General features: G+C 32.6%; 2 protein-coding genes across 3 annotated transcripts; one reads left to right on the forward strand and one right to left on the reverse strand.

Moving 5' to 3' along the window:
- Window positions 1-2,273: 2,273 nt before the first annotated feature.
- Window positions 2,274-5,388, forward strand: Mettl4 (Methyltransferase like 4). The gene is made up of 5 exons (XM_090111111.1): window positions 2,274-2,547; window positions 2,746-2,981; window positions 3,382-3,510; window positions 4,586-4,923; window positions 5,252-5,388. The coding sequence occupies exons 1-5, from the start codon at window positions 2,341-2,343 to the stop codon at window positions 5,386-5,388; spliced, it is 1,047 nt and encodes a 348-aa protein (XP_089967237.1). The 5' UTR covers window positions 2,274-2,340.
- Window positions 5,389-5,839: 451 nt separating this feature from the next.
- LOC149901595 (UDP-glucose 4-epimerase-like) lies at window positions 5,840-17,176 on the reverse strand. Of its 2 annotated transcripts, none has more exons than XM_090110767.1 (8): window positions 17,038-17,176; window positions 11,368-11,623; window positions 10,853-10,966; window positions 10,215-10,391; window positions 8,160-8,340; window positions 7,107-7,195; window positions 6,369-6,561; window positions 5,840-5,981 (listed from the first exon to the last, which is right to left on the reverse strand). In XM_090110767.1, exons 2-8 carry the CDS (start codon window positions 11,605-11,607, stop codon window positions 5,890-5,892), a joined length of 1,086 nt encoding a protein of 361 aa, XP_089966893.1. In that variant the 5' UTR covers window positions 11,608-11,623; window positions 17,038-17,176; the 3' UTR covers window positions 5,840-5,889. The 2 variants fall into 2 exon arrangements, with proteins under 2 accessions (XP_089966893.1, XP_089966894.1); XM_090110768.1 differs by lacking the exon at window positions 17,038-17,176 and adding an exon at window positions 11,706-11,943.
- Between the last annotated feature and the right edge of the window lie 580 nt (window positions 17,177-17,756).

Raw genomic sequence — 17,756 nt, forward strand, 5'->3', positions numbered from 1 at the left:
GCTGCTCCGCGCGGTTTCACCCCCGTGGCTCCACTCCTGTTGGTCGTAGCGTGATGATATATACCTTCCTCGATAAATGGGCTATCTAAAACCGAAAGAATTTTTCAAATCGGACCAGTAGTTCCCGAGAATAGCGCGTTCAAACAAACAAACAAACAAACAAACTCTTCAGCTTTATAATATTAGTATAGATTACATAATAGAAAGGTTACAAGATTAACATTACAAAAAAACGGCTAAATGCGAGTCGGACTCGCGCACGAAGGGTTCCGTACCATTAAAATGTTCTGCCAGTAAATTTTAATAAATATATACAAGACTTACAAAATAAACATTATACTCCTTTTTATGCAGTTGTGTAAAATTATAATATAATAAAGATTAATTCTCATCTCATTTCAAATTATACTTAGAAAAATATTTTTTTATCGACGTTCAAGTTAAAAGCAGTCCGTCACTAAGAAAGTCGTAAAAATTAACGACCTTTTAAGCGACGAGTTTTTAAATTCATCTCTATCACTAAGTTCATAAAGATTAAATTTGAATTTCTCTTCAAGATAGTCTCGCTACATCACTTTATAGTCTCGTGGGGAGTGCGGTTCAGTATCGCGTTCTAAATTCAACTTTATCGCTTAGTTCATTAAGATTAAATTTGTATATTTTCTCTTCAAGATAGTCTCGCTACATCACTTTATAGTCTCGTGGGGAGTGCGGTTCAATATCGCGTTTTAAATTCAACTTTATCTCTTAGTTCATAAAGATTAAATTTGTATATTTTCTTTCCATGATAGTCTCGTGAGGCCGCATCAATGATCGAGTACACACATGACTCGATTATTTGTCTTGATCATATCGCTAAACCATACATCGACGATTATTAGAAATTGCATTTAATTAGAAATGTACGTTAAAAAAATAAAAAAATATACACAAATGAAAGGTTATTCCATCTTTTTTAATATTCGACATGTTTGAATTGCTTCTGCAAGACTTGACAGTGCAAAACGGCATTTTTAGCGGAGCACTCGCAGACGTCCTTTCGATGTTTTACGAATACGCAGAGTGTTCGTAATCGATTACGCAAATAGTTTTTATGAAAGCATAAGATTTTTCGATTCGAATAATCTTATACCTCGGCAAAAGGGGAAACGCCTGCGTGTGTTATCCATTACTTAATGATCTAAGGTATATAGTCAATGAACAAATCAGGGAAATGAGAATTTCAAAGATTTCCCGTAATCCTACATATGAAATATCAAATATGTCGAATCTTATTGTTTATTACGTGTTTTTACTATGAATGTTTAGTAATATACTAATTATTGTGAAATGAAGTAGTTCTACCCTTGTTCTACCAGTATAAGTACTAAAATCGCAGAATTTTCAAAATTCCTCCCATCATGTCCAATTTAAATGTCAGTGTCAATTTCATAAAATGCGGCGTTTGTCACTAATGTCATAACAATAAACAAAGGTTATCAGAAAGTAAATATTGTAGTTTAATAGAGTTTATGAGAAGAAGAAGAAAAGGGTTGGCTTTAGTTAACTGCCGCACGAATTTGTTGGAAATATTTATATTTTTAGTTAGCTAGGTAATGTAAGATTGTAATTCCAAAATATTATCGTTAGGAAACTTGTAGTTTTTTAGTTATTAATTTTTAAAGTTAATAATTTTTTGTGCGAAAAAAGTGCATTTATCCGTTTTGTTGTGCAAAAAAAGCGGACCAAGACGTTTCATTTCACTGTACTGTGACTTTACGCTGCGGCCGGCGAGTGCCAAAAGCGACTTTAGGGCGATTCCTACTCAAACAAAAAAAATCTACGTAGGTAGGTTAAAAAACTATTAAACTTTTATTTTTAATATCTAAATAGGTAGCGAGGAGCGAAGCGACGAGCGTGTTAGGTTAACTTTTGAACTGCCGCACGAGCCGAGCGAGCGAAGCGAGCGTGCCGCGGTAGCGGCCGGCGAGTGCCAGAAGCGACTTTAGGGCGATTCCCACTCAAATAAAAAAAACTACGTAGGTTTTCACAACTTGTTTGTATTTTATTTATGTATCGTAAAATATGTTACTATCGTCTAATACTTAGTTAAAATTATTTTACACCAATTCCATACATTTTGAGGTTAGAATAGGAAAATTGAATTTTCTCCAAAACTATTGGTTTCCTAACTTTCCCCTTTTGGTGGGAGGGTCCCCCCCTCCTCCCCCCCATCCCCCCCCCACAAAAAACCTATAATACGTGCGGCAGTTCTCTAAAGAAACCCCGAAGAAAATAAATGACAATAAAGTAATTAATTAACACTTAACAGTAGAAAAATTCGACATTATATCTGTTATTATGAGTATTTTATTTCATAAGGATAACCTACGGTTTGTTGATCATAGAGATTTCATTTCAAACATATATAAAAATGTGGATAGTGGGAATTTAAATAATAGCAGTGATAATTCATTTAGTATATCTCCAAAGTTATTCTCTATAAAATGTGACAAAAAAGAATCAGATTCAAGAAAAAGAAAACACAATGATGCTCTTATTGAAGAGGTAATTAAGAAAAAAATACTTATTTAAATATTCTTTATTTTTAATAGTTCTGATTAACCCTTTTATAAACTTTGTCTTTAAAATTAAATTGAAGAACTGAACATACATGTGTTTTCATAAATGTTTTAAGAGTAATGTAATATCTAACACAACTTTTATATCATTTCATTAATAAATTACAAGTTTTAACGATTTTAGGCAATAAAAATAAAAGCAATGTACAGCAACCTTTCTGACATATTACCAAAAGACTTAAAGTTGAAGTTAAAAAGTAAATATGATTTATTGGAAACCGCTGCTGTAAGAGATCTTTCACAGAAATTATTTCAATCGACAGCTATTGATTATCAAGGGATGTCGGGTGGAAATAATTCAGACAAACCATTGATATGTAAAATTAAAGATAATGACTATCTTATACCAGAGAAATGTAGGTATGAAGCTTTCATAATTCATATTTATTTAAAACTAGAAGTCCGCCCCGGCTTCGCCCGTGGTACATATTTCGCAATAAAAGGTAGCCTATGTCCTTTCTCGGATATCAAAATATCACCATACCAAATTTCATGCAAATTGGTTCAGTAGTTTAGGCGTGATTGAGTAACAGACAGACAGACAGAGTTACTTTCGCATTTATAATATTAGTATGGATGAAGGGCACTTTAAATATATCGATACAATTTTAAGCACTTAACACATTAATTTCTCCTAAGCTTGTATAGTAGACATGTCTTCCTCCTTCACTTGACATGTCTTTTTCCTTTACTTTTCTTATTAAATATCTTTCTTGACTAACAATTTGAGATAAATATTTAATTTGGTGTCAACTTTCAGATTTCTCTGTGGCTGTGTAAAGGAACAGTGTAAGAAGTTGAGTGGTAACAAATATGATATTGTAATCGCAGACCCACCCTGGTGGAACAAGTATATAAGGAGATTGAAGACAGCAAATGATAAAATGGGGTAATTGTTTTCCACGTTTGCACCCATATAAATATAGTTTTATTATTAAAAAAAATTTTTTTGTTATCACTATCACTACATAGTATAAAACAAAGTCGCTTTCTCTGTCCCTATTTCCCTATGTCCCTTTGTATCCTTAAATCTTTAAAACTACGCAACGGATTTTGATGCGGTTTTTAACGTGATAACGTTTTTAAAATCGTTTTAGTCGGGTGACATGTTCAGAAACTTGTGTCACACCAAAACCTCACGAGCGCGATCGTTATAACGAGAGAGAGACGGACCGATCTCCCGTCTCATCTCGAGCGCTGCCACTGCATTAGGTTATCACGTAAACATCTCGATCGTAAACCTACTTTACAAACAACTAATTTTTTTTAATAGATAGAGTAATTCAAGAGGAAGGTTTTAGTATATAATTTATTATGTTTTAAACAAAGCGGGCGAAGCCGCGGGCGGTAAGCTAGTTGGAATATAAGTGGTACTTATTCTAGTTAATTTCTAAACTACTTAATTATAATAATTATTAAACCTTTCCTAGAACACTGCTGTTTTTTTAGCGAAACCTTTCCTTGAACTTGATATTCCATGAGCTTTGAAAAAATATGTACTAATATTATAAATGCGAAAGTAACTCTGTCTGTCTGTCTGTCTGTTACTCAATCACGCCTTAACTACTGAACCAATTTGAATGAAATTTGGTATAGAGATATGTATTTTGATACCCGAGAAAGGACATAGGATAGGTTTTATCCCGGAAATCCTACGGGAACGGGTTTTTCTTTGAAAACGCGGGCGAAACCGTAGGCGGAAAGCTAGTTAATAATCATAGTGAGTTTGAAAATCACCTATTTGATGGAATTCAAAATGTTTTTTGTTCTATATAAATTGTTATTGTAATATATAGATGAATTTATGTCTTTCTAATAATTAAAAAGTACACGTCTTGAAAGAGAATCAATATTACTGTAATATTTCTGTAGCTAAAGACCACCTACATTCAAATAGATTGCCTGTCCTATTCTCACTTCAATTTATTTCACAAACTTCTTATTAATAAGACAAAAATTTACAGCTATTCCATGATGTACAATGAAGACATAGCGTCCATACCAGTCACACAACTTTTATCAGACACTTCAATAATCGCCGTATGGTGTACCAACGCCCCAAGCAACATTAAAACTATAAGAGAGATTATTTTCCCCAAATGGGGAGTTGAATATGTAACTACATGGTATTGGATTAAGGTGTCTTTAGATTTAGAACCAATTTGTGCGTTTGGCAGTGGGTCTAAGAAACAGCCATATGAGAGAATTATTATTGGTAAAGTTGGTAATGTTAATGTGCCTGAGGATTTGTTGATTGCGAGTATTCCAAGTGCTTTGCATTCTCATAAGCCTCCTTTATTGGGTGAGTAACTTTTTCAGTGTGAAAACTATACTTAAAAGTACATACTCTTTAAGTTTATATGTATACAAAAATAATCAAATGCATTTGAAACTTTTATCCTACCTAATAACAATCGTACATTCTCAATAACTTTTATGTCTATAAAAGTTTAATATTTTATATTGATATGTAAATATAAACACGCATACTCGAAATCAAATTGAGATGCGTGAAGCACCCTTGTCTGTTCTTTTTAATCTTGTATTCTATGATATAGGTATAATTTAGAAAAAAAAATAAAAATAAATAATAAATTATTGTTTTCTTACTAATATTTTGTATTTTACAGATCTCCTTTCTCCACACATACCAACTACAGAGCCAAAAGTTTTAGAATTATTTGCAAGATATTTACTACCAAATACTACCAGTGTTGGATATGAACCTTTGAAATGGCAACATTTATCATTGTATGATGTAACGTGATTCGAAATAAATATTTTTTATTTTAAAATGGTTTTTCATTTATGACCTACTCCTAAAATATAATGTTCCTTCACAATTTTTCTTGAGAGATTGTGGGAAAATGAATAATAATTTATACACATCAAAAAATCTGTAAAAATCATCATGATTTATGATCGAATTTGATATTTTTGGTTTTATGGCATTCAAATGCTTTATAAATAATAAATATACATTTTGTAAGAATAGAAAAAATACGTGAAAGGTTGCGCGTTCGAATCCCGCCTCGTGATCGAATTCTTTCTATTCTATAAAAATTTAAAAACTTATATGATTGATGATCATCAAAAATCATCCATTTTAATATTGGATCTTTAAGTGGCTATGGCATGAAAACTTTTAAAAAGTACTTAGTTAGGTAATATGCGGGAAAACTATATACATATAAAAAGATTAAAATAAAACAAATGTGTCGAATATAAAATACTTATTTATTAATACATAACTATAAAATGCGTGACACTAACTCTTTCCGTTCATCACTATGACACTGGCCTTGTTCTTCTTGGGGTAGCCGTCGGGATTCATTGTCTGCCATCGCCAGAAGTCGCTACCTGTAATATGGATTAACTAATTAAATTTTATAACTAATTCATTCATAATACATAGTTAAGTAGTTAATTCGAAAAAAATTGACCCACTTTTTGTATTTTTGAAGAATACACTATAACTAAATAGTAAATTAATTGCATAATTTTTTGTGCAAATAAATTATACTTATAGTTTCACTTGAATAAATTCCAAAAGCAACATTCGCGCTTTCCAATGCTCTCTTCATTTTATTATCATACACGTGTATGAACGACACTACCAAGGCACCACCAAGTTGTTTTTGCTTCACCCCAAGTCCCTTTACTTATGTATTAACTACTCAAAAGCCCCAATAAACAACTTGTACCTACTATCTTTCCATTAATACATAAAAATACCAATAAACATACACATCTCCTCAATACTCCTAGCACTGGTCCAACCAAGTTCCGTCTTAGCAAGCGTGGCGTCCGCCCACATAGCGGTAATGTCCCCCAACCGGCGGGACACGTACTTCACCGGGACTTTCGTTTGTGTGACCCGCTCGAAGACGTCTACTAGCTCTTTGACGGACACGCCTCGGCCTGTGCCTAGGTTGTATACCTGAAAATATGTGGAATATAGCGTAAAATGGATTTAGTGAGCCACGGTATTGCTATAGCCTGTAGGCACTTGAATTTTTTATAAAATAGTTTCCTTACCTAGATACCTATGTTTCTTTAGTTTTAATTTTAGATAACATTAAAAATAATGGTTGAAAATACTACGCAAAAAGTATTGAATAAGTCTAGGTATAGTGACTTTAACAGTGATAAAAATGGCCCTAATTTCTAATTCTTTTTCCGTTTAAATTAACGGAATCCATACTAATATTATAAATGCGAAAGTAACTCTGTCTGTCTGTATTTTACTCAATCACGCCTTAACTACTGAACCAATTTGCATGAAATTTGGTATATTTGATACCCGAGAAAGGACATAGGATAGGTTTTATCCCGGAAATCCTACGGGAACGGGTTTTTCTTTGAAAACGCAGGCGGAGCCGCGGACGGAAAGCTAGTTTTATATAATTTTAAGATTATTATCATAAAATTATAGATGGATTCTTATTATTAGCAATAATAATGCTAGAATTTTTAAAAACATACCTTTAATCTGATGTGATTGGTGCTCAATAAATTTAATGCAGCCACGTGGCCATTGGCAAGATCCATCACGTGAATGTAGTCTCGAATTCCTGAAGATAGATATGAATATTATTTATTTACTAGTTTAATTTAGTAACCTAATAAATAAAAGTCTAGAATCAGAGATGCATATCTAAAAAAATATAGATACCTATTATTCAGACGAGTAGCTGTAACTGCCTAGTGCCTATATGCATTTACAAAATAAGTAAACTTAAATTAAAAGATATTTGAGGCCTTTGAACCAAACCAAAATGTTCTGAACAAATACAAGTGTCCGACCGAACTTTCGGTTTCGGTTTCGGCCGAGTTTCGGCCAAAAATCAAGTTTCGGCCGCAGTTTCGGTTTCGGCCAAAATCGGCCGAAACTTTTGCCGAAACCGAAACTTATTTCGCAAGTTCAGTGAACTTTGTGAACAACGCTTTGACGGACGCTGTCAAAGCGTTGGTTGACCCACGCTGGTGGAAACAATTTTTGATTATCTATGTTGAGATTGGAACTGGGTGTAATTGTAATTAATAATTATTATTTTTATATAAGAGGTAACTAAAAGAGACTTATTATTCTTCTAAGTACAAATACCAATCCAAAGTATTAAAGACTCTTTAATAAAGAGAAAGATCTCAAAATACCAAAACTTAGTATTTAAAGTAACAGTAACAATTACTGATTTGATTTAGATGACTGATTTTACCGAGAACTTAATTTGAAAAAATAATAAAAATTAAATTTGTTATTATTAATATTTTAAGAATATTATTTTTTTTATTTTATATTAAATAAATGATTACAACAAATTTAATATACTGTGTTTTCCTTTCATGCCCTAATTAAGGCAAAATAATAGGTAAAATTCACCAAAGTTCAGTATTTTTAGAAATTTCATACTAGACCACGTGAGTTTCGGTTTCGGTTTCGGTTTCGGCCGAAACTGAAGCCACGGCCGAACATTCGGTTTCGGTTTCGGTTTCGGCCTGGAAACCAGTTTCGGTCGGACACTAACAAATACCCACCTGTTCCATCAGGCGTATTATAATCATTTCCAAAGATAGTTAACACGGGTTTCTTTCCCAGGGCCACTTGGGCCATGAACGGCATAAGGTTTGTGAACTCTTTCGTGGGATCTTCACCAATGAGCCCTGATGGATGCGCTCCCACTGGGTTGAAGTATCGGAGCGATATTATGTTCCATTTCTGAAAGTTATACCATTTTAATAAAATTTTATGGACAAACAAGGGCAAAGAAAAGGGACATTATTTGTCTCACACAGTTTTTGACCTATTTCTCATTCGCTCAAAGTATAGGATATGGGAAATTATGGCTCTAATTTACGTAAACAATTTAATAAAATGTCTACTGAAAATCGCTTCTTTTAAATCATGTTAATGCGCTACAAGTATTCTAATATGTACTCATATCGAATCATTTTCCGAAATTAGAACTTTTTTTTTAGAAGTTTCTCTTCCAAAATAGAGCTGACCTATATTAATGAGGTAACATAATAAAACTATACACCTAATTATGTGTTTAATAAATCAGGATAAATCATAAAACTATAATAAGAAAAAAATTTTTCATCGACACAATTAAATTGCGGAACTAAGCAGTCCTTGAACTTATCATCTACGTTCATCACAGTGGGTGAAGGAAACCGGTTGTAAAGACATTTCTATTATATCATCAGAAAAACACGTGCTATCTATTTTACATCACAATTGTTGACTGCTTTCAGCGAAAATTCTGAGAAAATTGTTAATAGGAAAAGGAAAAAATATTTTCTATAGCTGTAGGTAAATAGTTAGGTACCTAAATTCATAGCTTCTTGTTCTATCATCGATTGTATTAAATTTTAAACTAGAAAGTAGAGCAAAATAAAACTGTTCCAATAATTTAATACCTACATATAAATTGTCCATACCAATAGATATACAAGTACTAAGAACTAAGTAGCTATCTACACTAATATTATAAAGAGGAAAACTTTGTTTGTTTGTTTGTTTGTTTGATTGTAATGAATAGGCTCATAAACTACTGGACCGATTTTAAAAATTCGTTCACCATTCGAAAGCTACATTATCTACGAGTAACATAGGCTAGGTTTTATCCCGGAAATCCCACGGGAACGGGAACTATGCGGGTTTTTCTTTGAAAACGCGGGCGAAGCCGCAGGCGGAAAGCTAGTTTATTATAAAAATAATTACAAAGCCTGTATTTACGGTAAAATACCTAATGTATTATTCCTTTGCCATTCGTCTTAATTATTGCTCGCGTACAAACGTTATGGTATGTGATTGTATTAATAAGACCAGAGACCACTTTCACATCGTAGATACAAAAGTATTCCTTAATTATTCATTCATAAATACACACGTAAATAAATGTAATTCCACTGTAGTATAATGTTCATAATGAATAAACATTTCTATAATTACATACTACGTGACCAAGCCAACTAGACCCTTTTCAACTGTGACGTCACCCGCCCATGTCTCGGGTACAGATAGCAAAAAATGTAACACTCGTAATATCACTGTTCGCTCTCCGCTATGAATAGTCTTATTTTTCCCCATTTCGAGGGCTATTCATAGGAATAACAACACAGTAAAACTTAAACAAATAACAACAAAAAACTTAACAGTCAATAACAAGATTTAACGATTTCAATAAAAAGTAAAGAAATAACTAGCGATGCGAAACATACGAATGCGTCGATGCTGCGAACCGTACTAAGGCGAACACGGTACCTGAGGCGGTAAGCGGGCGGGGAGGCCGCATTCCACCCGAGCGTCTAGTTGGCTTGGTCGAATAATAATATGCAACTTATTAAATATTCTTTTATATTAAACGAATACGCAATTTTAAGTTAACGACACCATAACTTACATTGAATTAAAATTTTCCATAGAGATTGTGCTCTAGCCATTTTAATGGCTATAAGCAAACTATTTTAAAGAATCAATGGTACTATCTTCTTAAAATCTTCTAGGACATAAAATAACGTCTATTCTAAGCGAAAGTCACGCAAAATAACTAATCACTAATTAAAACAAGATAAATCATAATCTACCTCGTCAGCAGCACTCAAATCCTTCAGCATTTCCTCAATGAAGTACTTAGTTCTTCCATAAACATTGGTTATGTTGCCAGTTGCGTGCGTCTCTGTAATTGGTAGATGTTCTGGCTCCCCGTATACAGTACAGGAAGAGGAAAATACCATTTGGTAGCAGTTGTGAGAACGCATTATCTGTGGAAAATATGTAGAAATCTTCTAATGACTGGTCTATATTCTATGCTGAAGAGTTTGTTTCTTTGAACGCGCTAATCTCGGGAACTACTGGACCGATTTGAAAATTCTTTCGGTAAGTATTAGATAGCCCATTTATCGATTATATACTATCACGCTAAGACTAACAGGAGCAGAGCACTGCCGACTGCGAGTAAAACCGCGGAGCACAGCTATTATGTATACTTAATAAAGTAGCAAGAAAGCGAATTGATATAATCGATTCGAATTTCGAATTGATAAATATATATCTGAGAGGTTATGGGGCCATATTTAAGGATAGTGTCTGTTTAAGCTCTCTCGACTCTCGAAAAAAAAAAAAAATTCACTAACAACTTTTAAATCAAATAAAAATAGTATCCTGCACGCTTTTGAAAGGTTTTATGTATTTTAAGTTGTATTTGTCAAGTATAATTACTTACCTCCAATAGATTGAGCATGCCAAGTAGATTGTTTTGGTAGTACAGTAACGGTTGCTGCATCGATTCACCCACTGCCTTCAGTGCAGCAAAATGGATCACGCAATCTATATTGTGCTGTAAGAAATGTTCATCATACTTTAAACTTTTATGGCTAAAATATTAAATTATATATCCTTAAAAAATATTGGCTCTTGATCCTTTTGAGTTCATTTAGGAAAACGAAAATAAATCAAAGAGAAAGAAGTGAGAACTTCATTGAACCCAACAATGATGTAGTCTAGTGATTCTTATTATGATCAAGGAAAAAGTTATGAGGAAAATATGACGAATCGGAAATGCTGAGCTGCATCATTGTAAACAAAAAAAGAAACATTTCATTCTACAATAAATTATTATTTAAAGTTTAAATCAGGGCATCCGCTATCATCCACACGTTTACTAATTCTATATCATTTTTCAATTTTATCTATCCGATACGAAAGCAATACAATAACATAACCGATAGCGATCATTACCTTATCGAAGATATCATTTATTTGCGGTTTGTCCAGAAGGTCGGCTTTGTAAAACGTGATTTTCTTTCCTGTGATTTGTTCCGCGCGGTCCAACGCTGGGGAGCCTTCTTCGCCTTCAACTGCATTTGCAAAGTTGTCTATGGCAACTACATCGTAGCCAGCTTCGAGGAGATCTACCACGCAGTGACTGCCGATGTACCCGGCTCCGCCTGTCACTAATACTGTGTGGAACTGTGGCATGGTGAAGCCGTTTAATCTGGAAGAAGAATAGCTTTTAGTCGAGAGAAAAGAACAAGAATTTGCAGCTGTATCTTAGAGTAACCTTAATCAGAACCTACCTACATAAAATACTTATATTTTTATAATGTTTATGGTACCAATAAAATACTAAATTTTTAAAAAAGTTTCCATGTTTGTTCTTTGACACACGACGAATTTCTAGTTTTTTGTAACTAGTTTAAATTACATTACTATAGTCGTTTCACCTTTCTGCTGCTCTTAAATAAAACGGCTCAAAGGAATCGGAAATCCACTTCTCTCACTCTCAATAGGAAATTAGTAATTACTAATTACATCTTGCATACACATAATAAAATTAAATGTATTCTGACATCAGGTTTATTACGCATTTCAACCAAACAATGTGCAATAAAAATCGTGTCTTGGATGGACTGCTGTTAACCGCAGTCACGTCTTCGATTGAGGAAATACCTATATCAATATTTGCTGATGGGATTCATTATTAGTAGGATGTTAGCACGTGATTTTTCGGTTAAATGGCAATTAAAACTGTCCTTGATTATTTTATCGGAAGTAAAGCTCATATTATAATAGCCAGTGTTGAATCAGAATAATTCGTTTTGGATAAAATGCTTTAGGGCAAGTCAGTTTTTATCAATTTTATAGAAAAGGTTAATAAATATGGCTATTCCAAGAATGTTTTTTTTTTTTTCAAGAAAGAATTTTCAGAGTGATGTGTTGTTAAGTACGTCTCTACATCGTATTATATAGTGTTGAATAGTTGTCAGTTAACAACACGAGTGCGCGGTTTAAAAAATAACGAAAGTTTTGCAGCTTTGGCCTCTTAACAATTTATATTTTTTAACAAAACAAATATTTTTTAATATTGTTGCTTATTTCATATATATTTAATATAGCTAATTATCGATTTATGAAATCGTGACTGCAATAATTTAAGCCTCGAAATTATTTTTATAGAAATACCATACGCAAGGTAAGGTCACGCAGGAAGACTTTTAATAAAACAAATATTTTTTTATGTTGTTTTTTGTAAAATTAGACAAATCGTACTAAAAGCTATCAAGGTGAAGCTGAGTGGAGCTCTTTTGTGAAGATGTTTTACCGTTTTGTCCCGAATCTTATAAGTAATGTCATTGAGGACTTCAGAAATTTTATCATCTGTGTTTGAAAGACTCAAGTTCAATTAATATCTTATAATTATTTAAAAAGTTGGATATAGGATTGGCTAAATAATTTTATTTATAAATTAAGACATAAATAATGAATCAATGTTAATTCAAAGCTATCATTAGATAGGTAGTTAGGTACATAAAAAATCGTTTATATGTAAAATGATTTTTGGAAACATTATTAACTAATAAAATATTAAATAAATTGGATGGATTGAAAGAGAAATTTTATAAATAAATAAAAAACATACACTATATTTTATATGGAATGGAGAATATACACATAAAAATATAAGTTAGGTAACTAACTAGAATGGAGAATATACACATAAAAATATAAGTTAGGTAACTTATATTTTTATGTGTATATTCTCCATAAAAATATAAGCATCGCACATAAAAATATAAGTTAGGTAACTTATATTTTTATGTGTATATTCTCCATTCTATATTATATATAGTGTATGTTTTTTATTTATTTATAAAATTTCTCTTTCAATCCATCCAATTTATTTAAGATTTTATTAGTTGATGAATGAAGCGGTTTACCGACACGATTTAATAATTAAAACTCCAATGATATCATCTTACGATAATTGCTAATGCAGATGGTTAAGAGGAAGGAAAAAACTAGTACATCAACATAATAGAATCATAAACGAAGCCTACGTAAAAGAATGCAGAGACTTCATTGAGTAGAAGTAAAATTCTTCACAAAATTGAGAAATGATGAAAAAATTGCTGTATGATGATCAGTGCTTTAATGCTATTTAATATTTTATAATGTAATTTTTCATAAATACATAGTGAGACGAGATAATCGTGTATCAATGAGTACCTACCTACCTAAGCATTTCACATGAATCCAATACCAGCATTATTTTAATGTACCTAGTAGGTACATAGGTACATACGTCATATAAAAGTAGAGATCTAGGTATATGTGATTGTTTCCGATTAATAAATAACATTTCTATATAGTAATTGTCTTATCAATTCATGTTAAATTACTAAATAAACGTGTAGGAAATGTTTGATGTTTTTAATTAGATTTTCTTGTAATGATACGGAGAAATTACAAAATTATTTTATCTGATCTTTATCTCTACGTACTAACTTAAGTAGAAATAATAAACCGCTATTTTCCATGCAGAGAAAAATATACTTGTTCTTGGAAGTAATTATTACTTACGATATTTTGAATTTTCATACATTATTGGTGGCTGGTGAGAACGTCGGACTTCAAATCGATATGTCTGGAGATTCCAGGCGAGCGCGAAAAAAACAAATTGTTTTTTTAATTAATCTGCGCTTGTTGTTAACATCGCCACTACCTACTCATATGGTGAAGGTCAAATTCTGGGGGTACCGTCTACCGACATGTCGAAGAATCAAAAGTTCGACGACGCGCGACGCGACGCCTGACATCTACCAACCCGCACTTGGTCAACTTGGTGGATTATGGCCTGACCCCGCAGGCCGCATAGGAAGCCCATGTCCCAAACTTCTTTAAAATTCTTATTTATTTTAATTAATAATTATATAAGTACCTAATCATTATTATTTTTTTATTATTGTAACTAATATATTTTTATTATAAATTATTCCTTGTTAATTATTTATTGATGCTGAATTGATATTTACCATCAAGATTTATTATGTCTAAAAACTGAATCAAGTTTTTAAGATATACGCATAATTATTTATTTATAGTATAATTAATTATACTATATTTTATTGAACACCTGACCTAAATACCTATGTGTGCAAAAATTATTAAACCGATAGGATATTTGGTATAAAGCACCAAATATTATTTTAAAATTAATTTCGCGTTTGTATTTCAATTTTCACCTTTCACTAGAACAGATATTTATATAGATTACTTTAATTTACAAAAACTATAAATGGAAGCTCATCATTTCAATATACAAAATGAGCGATATTTCTGCCATGTACCTAAGTAACTAGTTATGATGAAAAAATAAATGACAAAAATGTGGAATGTCTGGAACGAATAAGACGACTCCCGGTTATGTTATGATCTTTTTGCATCCTGTGAGCTTTGCGTTCAGTAACCCAAGAAATCATGGGCGTAGCCAGCCATGGGCACAGGGTGGGGCAAAAAAAAACCCGGCCAAGTGCGAGTCGGACTCGCGCAACAAGGGCTCCGAATAAACCTACTTTTTATTATGTTTTAACTCTAAAATGTATGTTTTAGCAATTTTTCCTTTATCTGTGCTATAAGACATTGCTTTTAACCAAATTTCAAGACTCTGTGTTCACGGGAAGTACAATGTAGGTTTTGATTCCCTTGCGAATGTCGAAATTTCCGATAATTTGCAGCATAAAACGGCTGTATCTTTTGATTGCGTAGGCTTATAAGTTTGATTTTTTCACAGCTTTAAGAGACCGTAAACTTGAGTATTCGATATAAATTTCAGCTTGATACATCCACGCGTTCTTGAGAAAAAGGGTGTTGACAGACAAACAGACAGGCAGACTTTGTTGTCCGTCTGTCTAAAAATACCTTTTTTTTCAAGAACGCATGGCGGTATCAATCTGAAATAATAATGAATAAAACAACACAAACAAAAGATACAGCCGTATAAGTTGCAAATTTCATCCCTATATTATGTAGTTTATCTTTCTAATACGATTATGTTAAGATTCCTTTTTACCATAAAATATAGGTAGACATGTTTAGTACATGTCTATGTAGTTAAATGGAAAAATAAACCATTTCAAATGGTAGACATAACTCAGTAAATACCTTGCACTTCCGATCCAATTTCATGTTTGTTTTAGGTTAATGGTCACTTATTGACCATAAAAACACAAAATGCTGACAAATCCAGGTGGAGCTTTGCTCGCAATCTTATAGTTTTTGACCGATATCTCGAAAACTATCTACTTTAGGGCAAAAGTTACTTCGACTTTTTAGTAGAAAGTAAAATTTCGCATCTTTTATACTCTGTAAACTTTTTTGTAAAACTTACTATTTACGGTTTATGGCCTATTTAATGAACCAGTTTTTCGTTAAAATAAGTATGTAGGTACATAGTTTTTAGATCACTTTATTCTCTACAACTTTTGTTTGAATTTTTTTTTTAGTGCACATATTTTTTGAGTTGTTCTACGTATAATGTAGAAATGCCGCCGCTCGGCGGGTGACGTGGCAGGCCAAAAGTTTTTTTACGGATGTAATGAAAACGAAGAAGAAATTTCCAATGCATGCAAAATTTTTTATTTTTTTTAAGTACATATATAGAAAAAAATTTAATACATTTTTTTAAATATTTTCCTTTCATTTTCTTTTATTTTATTCTTGCATCCGAATATAAACGATAAAGTTTACAAGGTTTATACCTTGTTAAATTTTACTATCTACAAAAATTCATTTAATATTTTTTGCATTTAAAAAAATAGTTTCCGCGATATCGGAGAGATATCTTTCATAAAAACTTTTATGTAAGATTGCGAGCGTAGCTCCACCTGGATCTGTCAGCATTTTGTGCTTTTATGGTCAGTAACTTAACCTAAAACAAAAGTGAAATTGGATGGGAAATTTAGTGCGAATTTGGCTAAAAAAAACAGCTTTGAATGGGGTAACAGTACTACACTAATTTTTCTGGCACCAAAAGTGGTTTAAATCATGTAACATAGAAGCGCAAGCTTTTTGTTTAGATCGCATTTTTTTGTGTCGACTGACAACAACTTTCGAGTGAGAAATTTTTAACGGATATTAGTTTTGTTGTCAGTACCTAGATAAGTTTTTTAGATTTGGGTAGGTACCTTCCAGGTCAGAGCCAGGGTGGGGCAAGTGCCCCACCCTGCCCCACCGTGGCTACGCCCATGCAAGAAATAAAGATGCCTGTTTAGAAGTCTTAAACCGCAGGCCTTCTTAGAATAACACGCTTCAATGCGAATACAAACGGAAAGTGATTCATTCTTCGATATAAATTAAATCTTCATGCCTAGATTAATACTGATATTAGTGTTTAAAGAATTTATTGTTTTAATTATTTAAGCGTATAAAAAATATTTTATGAAATAAACATGGTTTTTTTGTGGTCCACTTAAATACATTATACTTTCCTTATTTCCTAAATGCTGTTTTTACAAAGAGAGAAACAATAAAATAAAATACACACAAATCGAAACGAAACCAAACCGGTATCAGAGCAACCGTTATTGTCATCCGTTCACTCATAATACCGTTATATTGTTAAATACTTACGTGTATCGTATCCCATTAACTAATATTGCACTTATTTTAATCGGATTTAGTGTTATTTCGCGAAAGGCGCGTCAACACGACGGGCAGCGCGCGCGCATCTGACTGGCTGATTATTATCGAGCGATGTCCGCAAGTCTGCGGTGAACTGACTGCGTCATCTGACTTACCATGGCAGACAGTCACACTGAGCCGAACGGATGCCCGATAAATAAATAATTCAAGCTTATCTACACATCAATTATGTAGAGAAAATGGGGTTTTTTTACTTACTTTTGTATACGATAATAATCGGCAGATTTTTAACATTATTTGACCATTAGCAATCTGTATCATCAGTTCAGCATCACCACATTAGAAACAAGACCAGCATAGTTCTGGCAAATATATTAAATAAATTAACATCTTGGAGACTTCAAAAGCGCTCTTGAAAGAAGCTTTTTCAACGACGCGACGCACGATAGAGTTCTAATTTAATATAGGTATTTAAGCGTTGTTTAATATTTTCTAAAAATATTTGCTAAATATCATCAGTTCAGCATCACCACATTAGAAACAAGACCACCATAGTTCTGGCAAATATAAATTAATTAACATCTTGGAGACTTCAAAAGCGCTCTTGAAAGAAGCTTTTTCAATGACGCACGATAGAGTTCTAATTTAATATAGGTATTAAAGCGTTGTTTAATATTTTCTAAAAACCTTGCATTTGATACAAGTAA

The sequence above is a fragment of the Colias eurytheme genome, chromosome 16 (genome assembly GCF_061535395.1).
Source record: "Colias eurytheme isolate Ceu_HAF_F1 chromosome 16, ilColEury1 Martin Lab GWU primary, whole genome shotgun sequence".
In the NCBI taxonomy this organism is placed as follows: Eukaryota; Metazoa; Arthropoda; class Insecta; order Lepidoptera; family Pieridae; genus Colias; species Colias eurytheme.

What these genes read in the sequence shown, in the direction of transcription:
- Mettl4 (XM_090111111.1), top strand. Translation starts at nt 2,341, where the DNA reads ATGAGTATTTTATTTCATAAGGATAACCTACGGTTTGTTGATCATAGA. An exon ending in ATGATGCTCTTATTGAAGAG is followed by an intron (nt 2,548 to 2,745) that starts GTAATTAAGAAA and finishes TAACGATTTTAG; the next exon opens with GCAATAAAAATAAAAGCAAT. An exon ending in ACAGCAAATGATAAAATGGG is followed by an intron (nt 3,511 to 4,585) that starts GTAATTGTTTTC and finishes AAAAATTTACAG; the next exon opens with CTATTCCATGATGTACAATG.
- LOC149901595 (XM_090110767.1), bottom strand. Translation starts at nt 11,607, where the DNA reads ATGCCACAGTTCCACACAGTATTAGTGACAGGCGGAGCCGGGTACATC. An exon ending in TAAATGATATCTTCGATAAG is followed by an intron (nt 10,967 to 11,367) that starts GTAATGATCGCT and finishes CATTTCTTACAG; the next exon opens with CACAATATAGATTGCGTGAT. An exon ending in ATTTGAGTGCTGCTGACGAG is followed by an intron (nt 8,341 to 10,214) that starts GTAGATTATGAT and finishes TATAACTTTCAG; the next exon opens with AAATGGAACATAATATCGCT.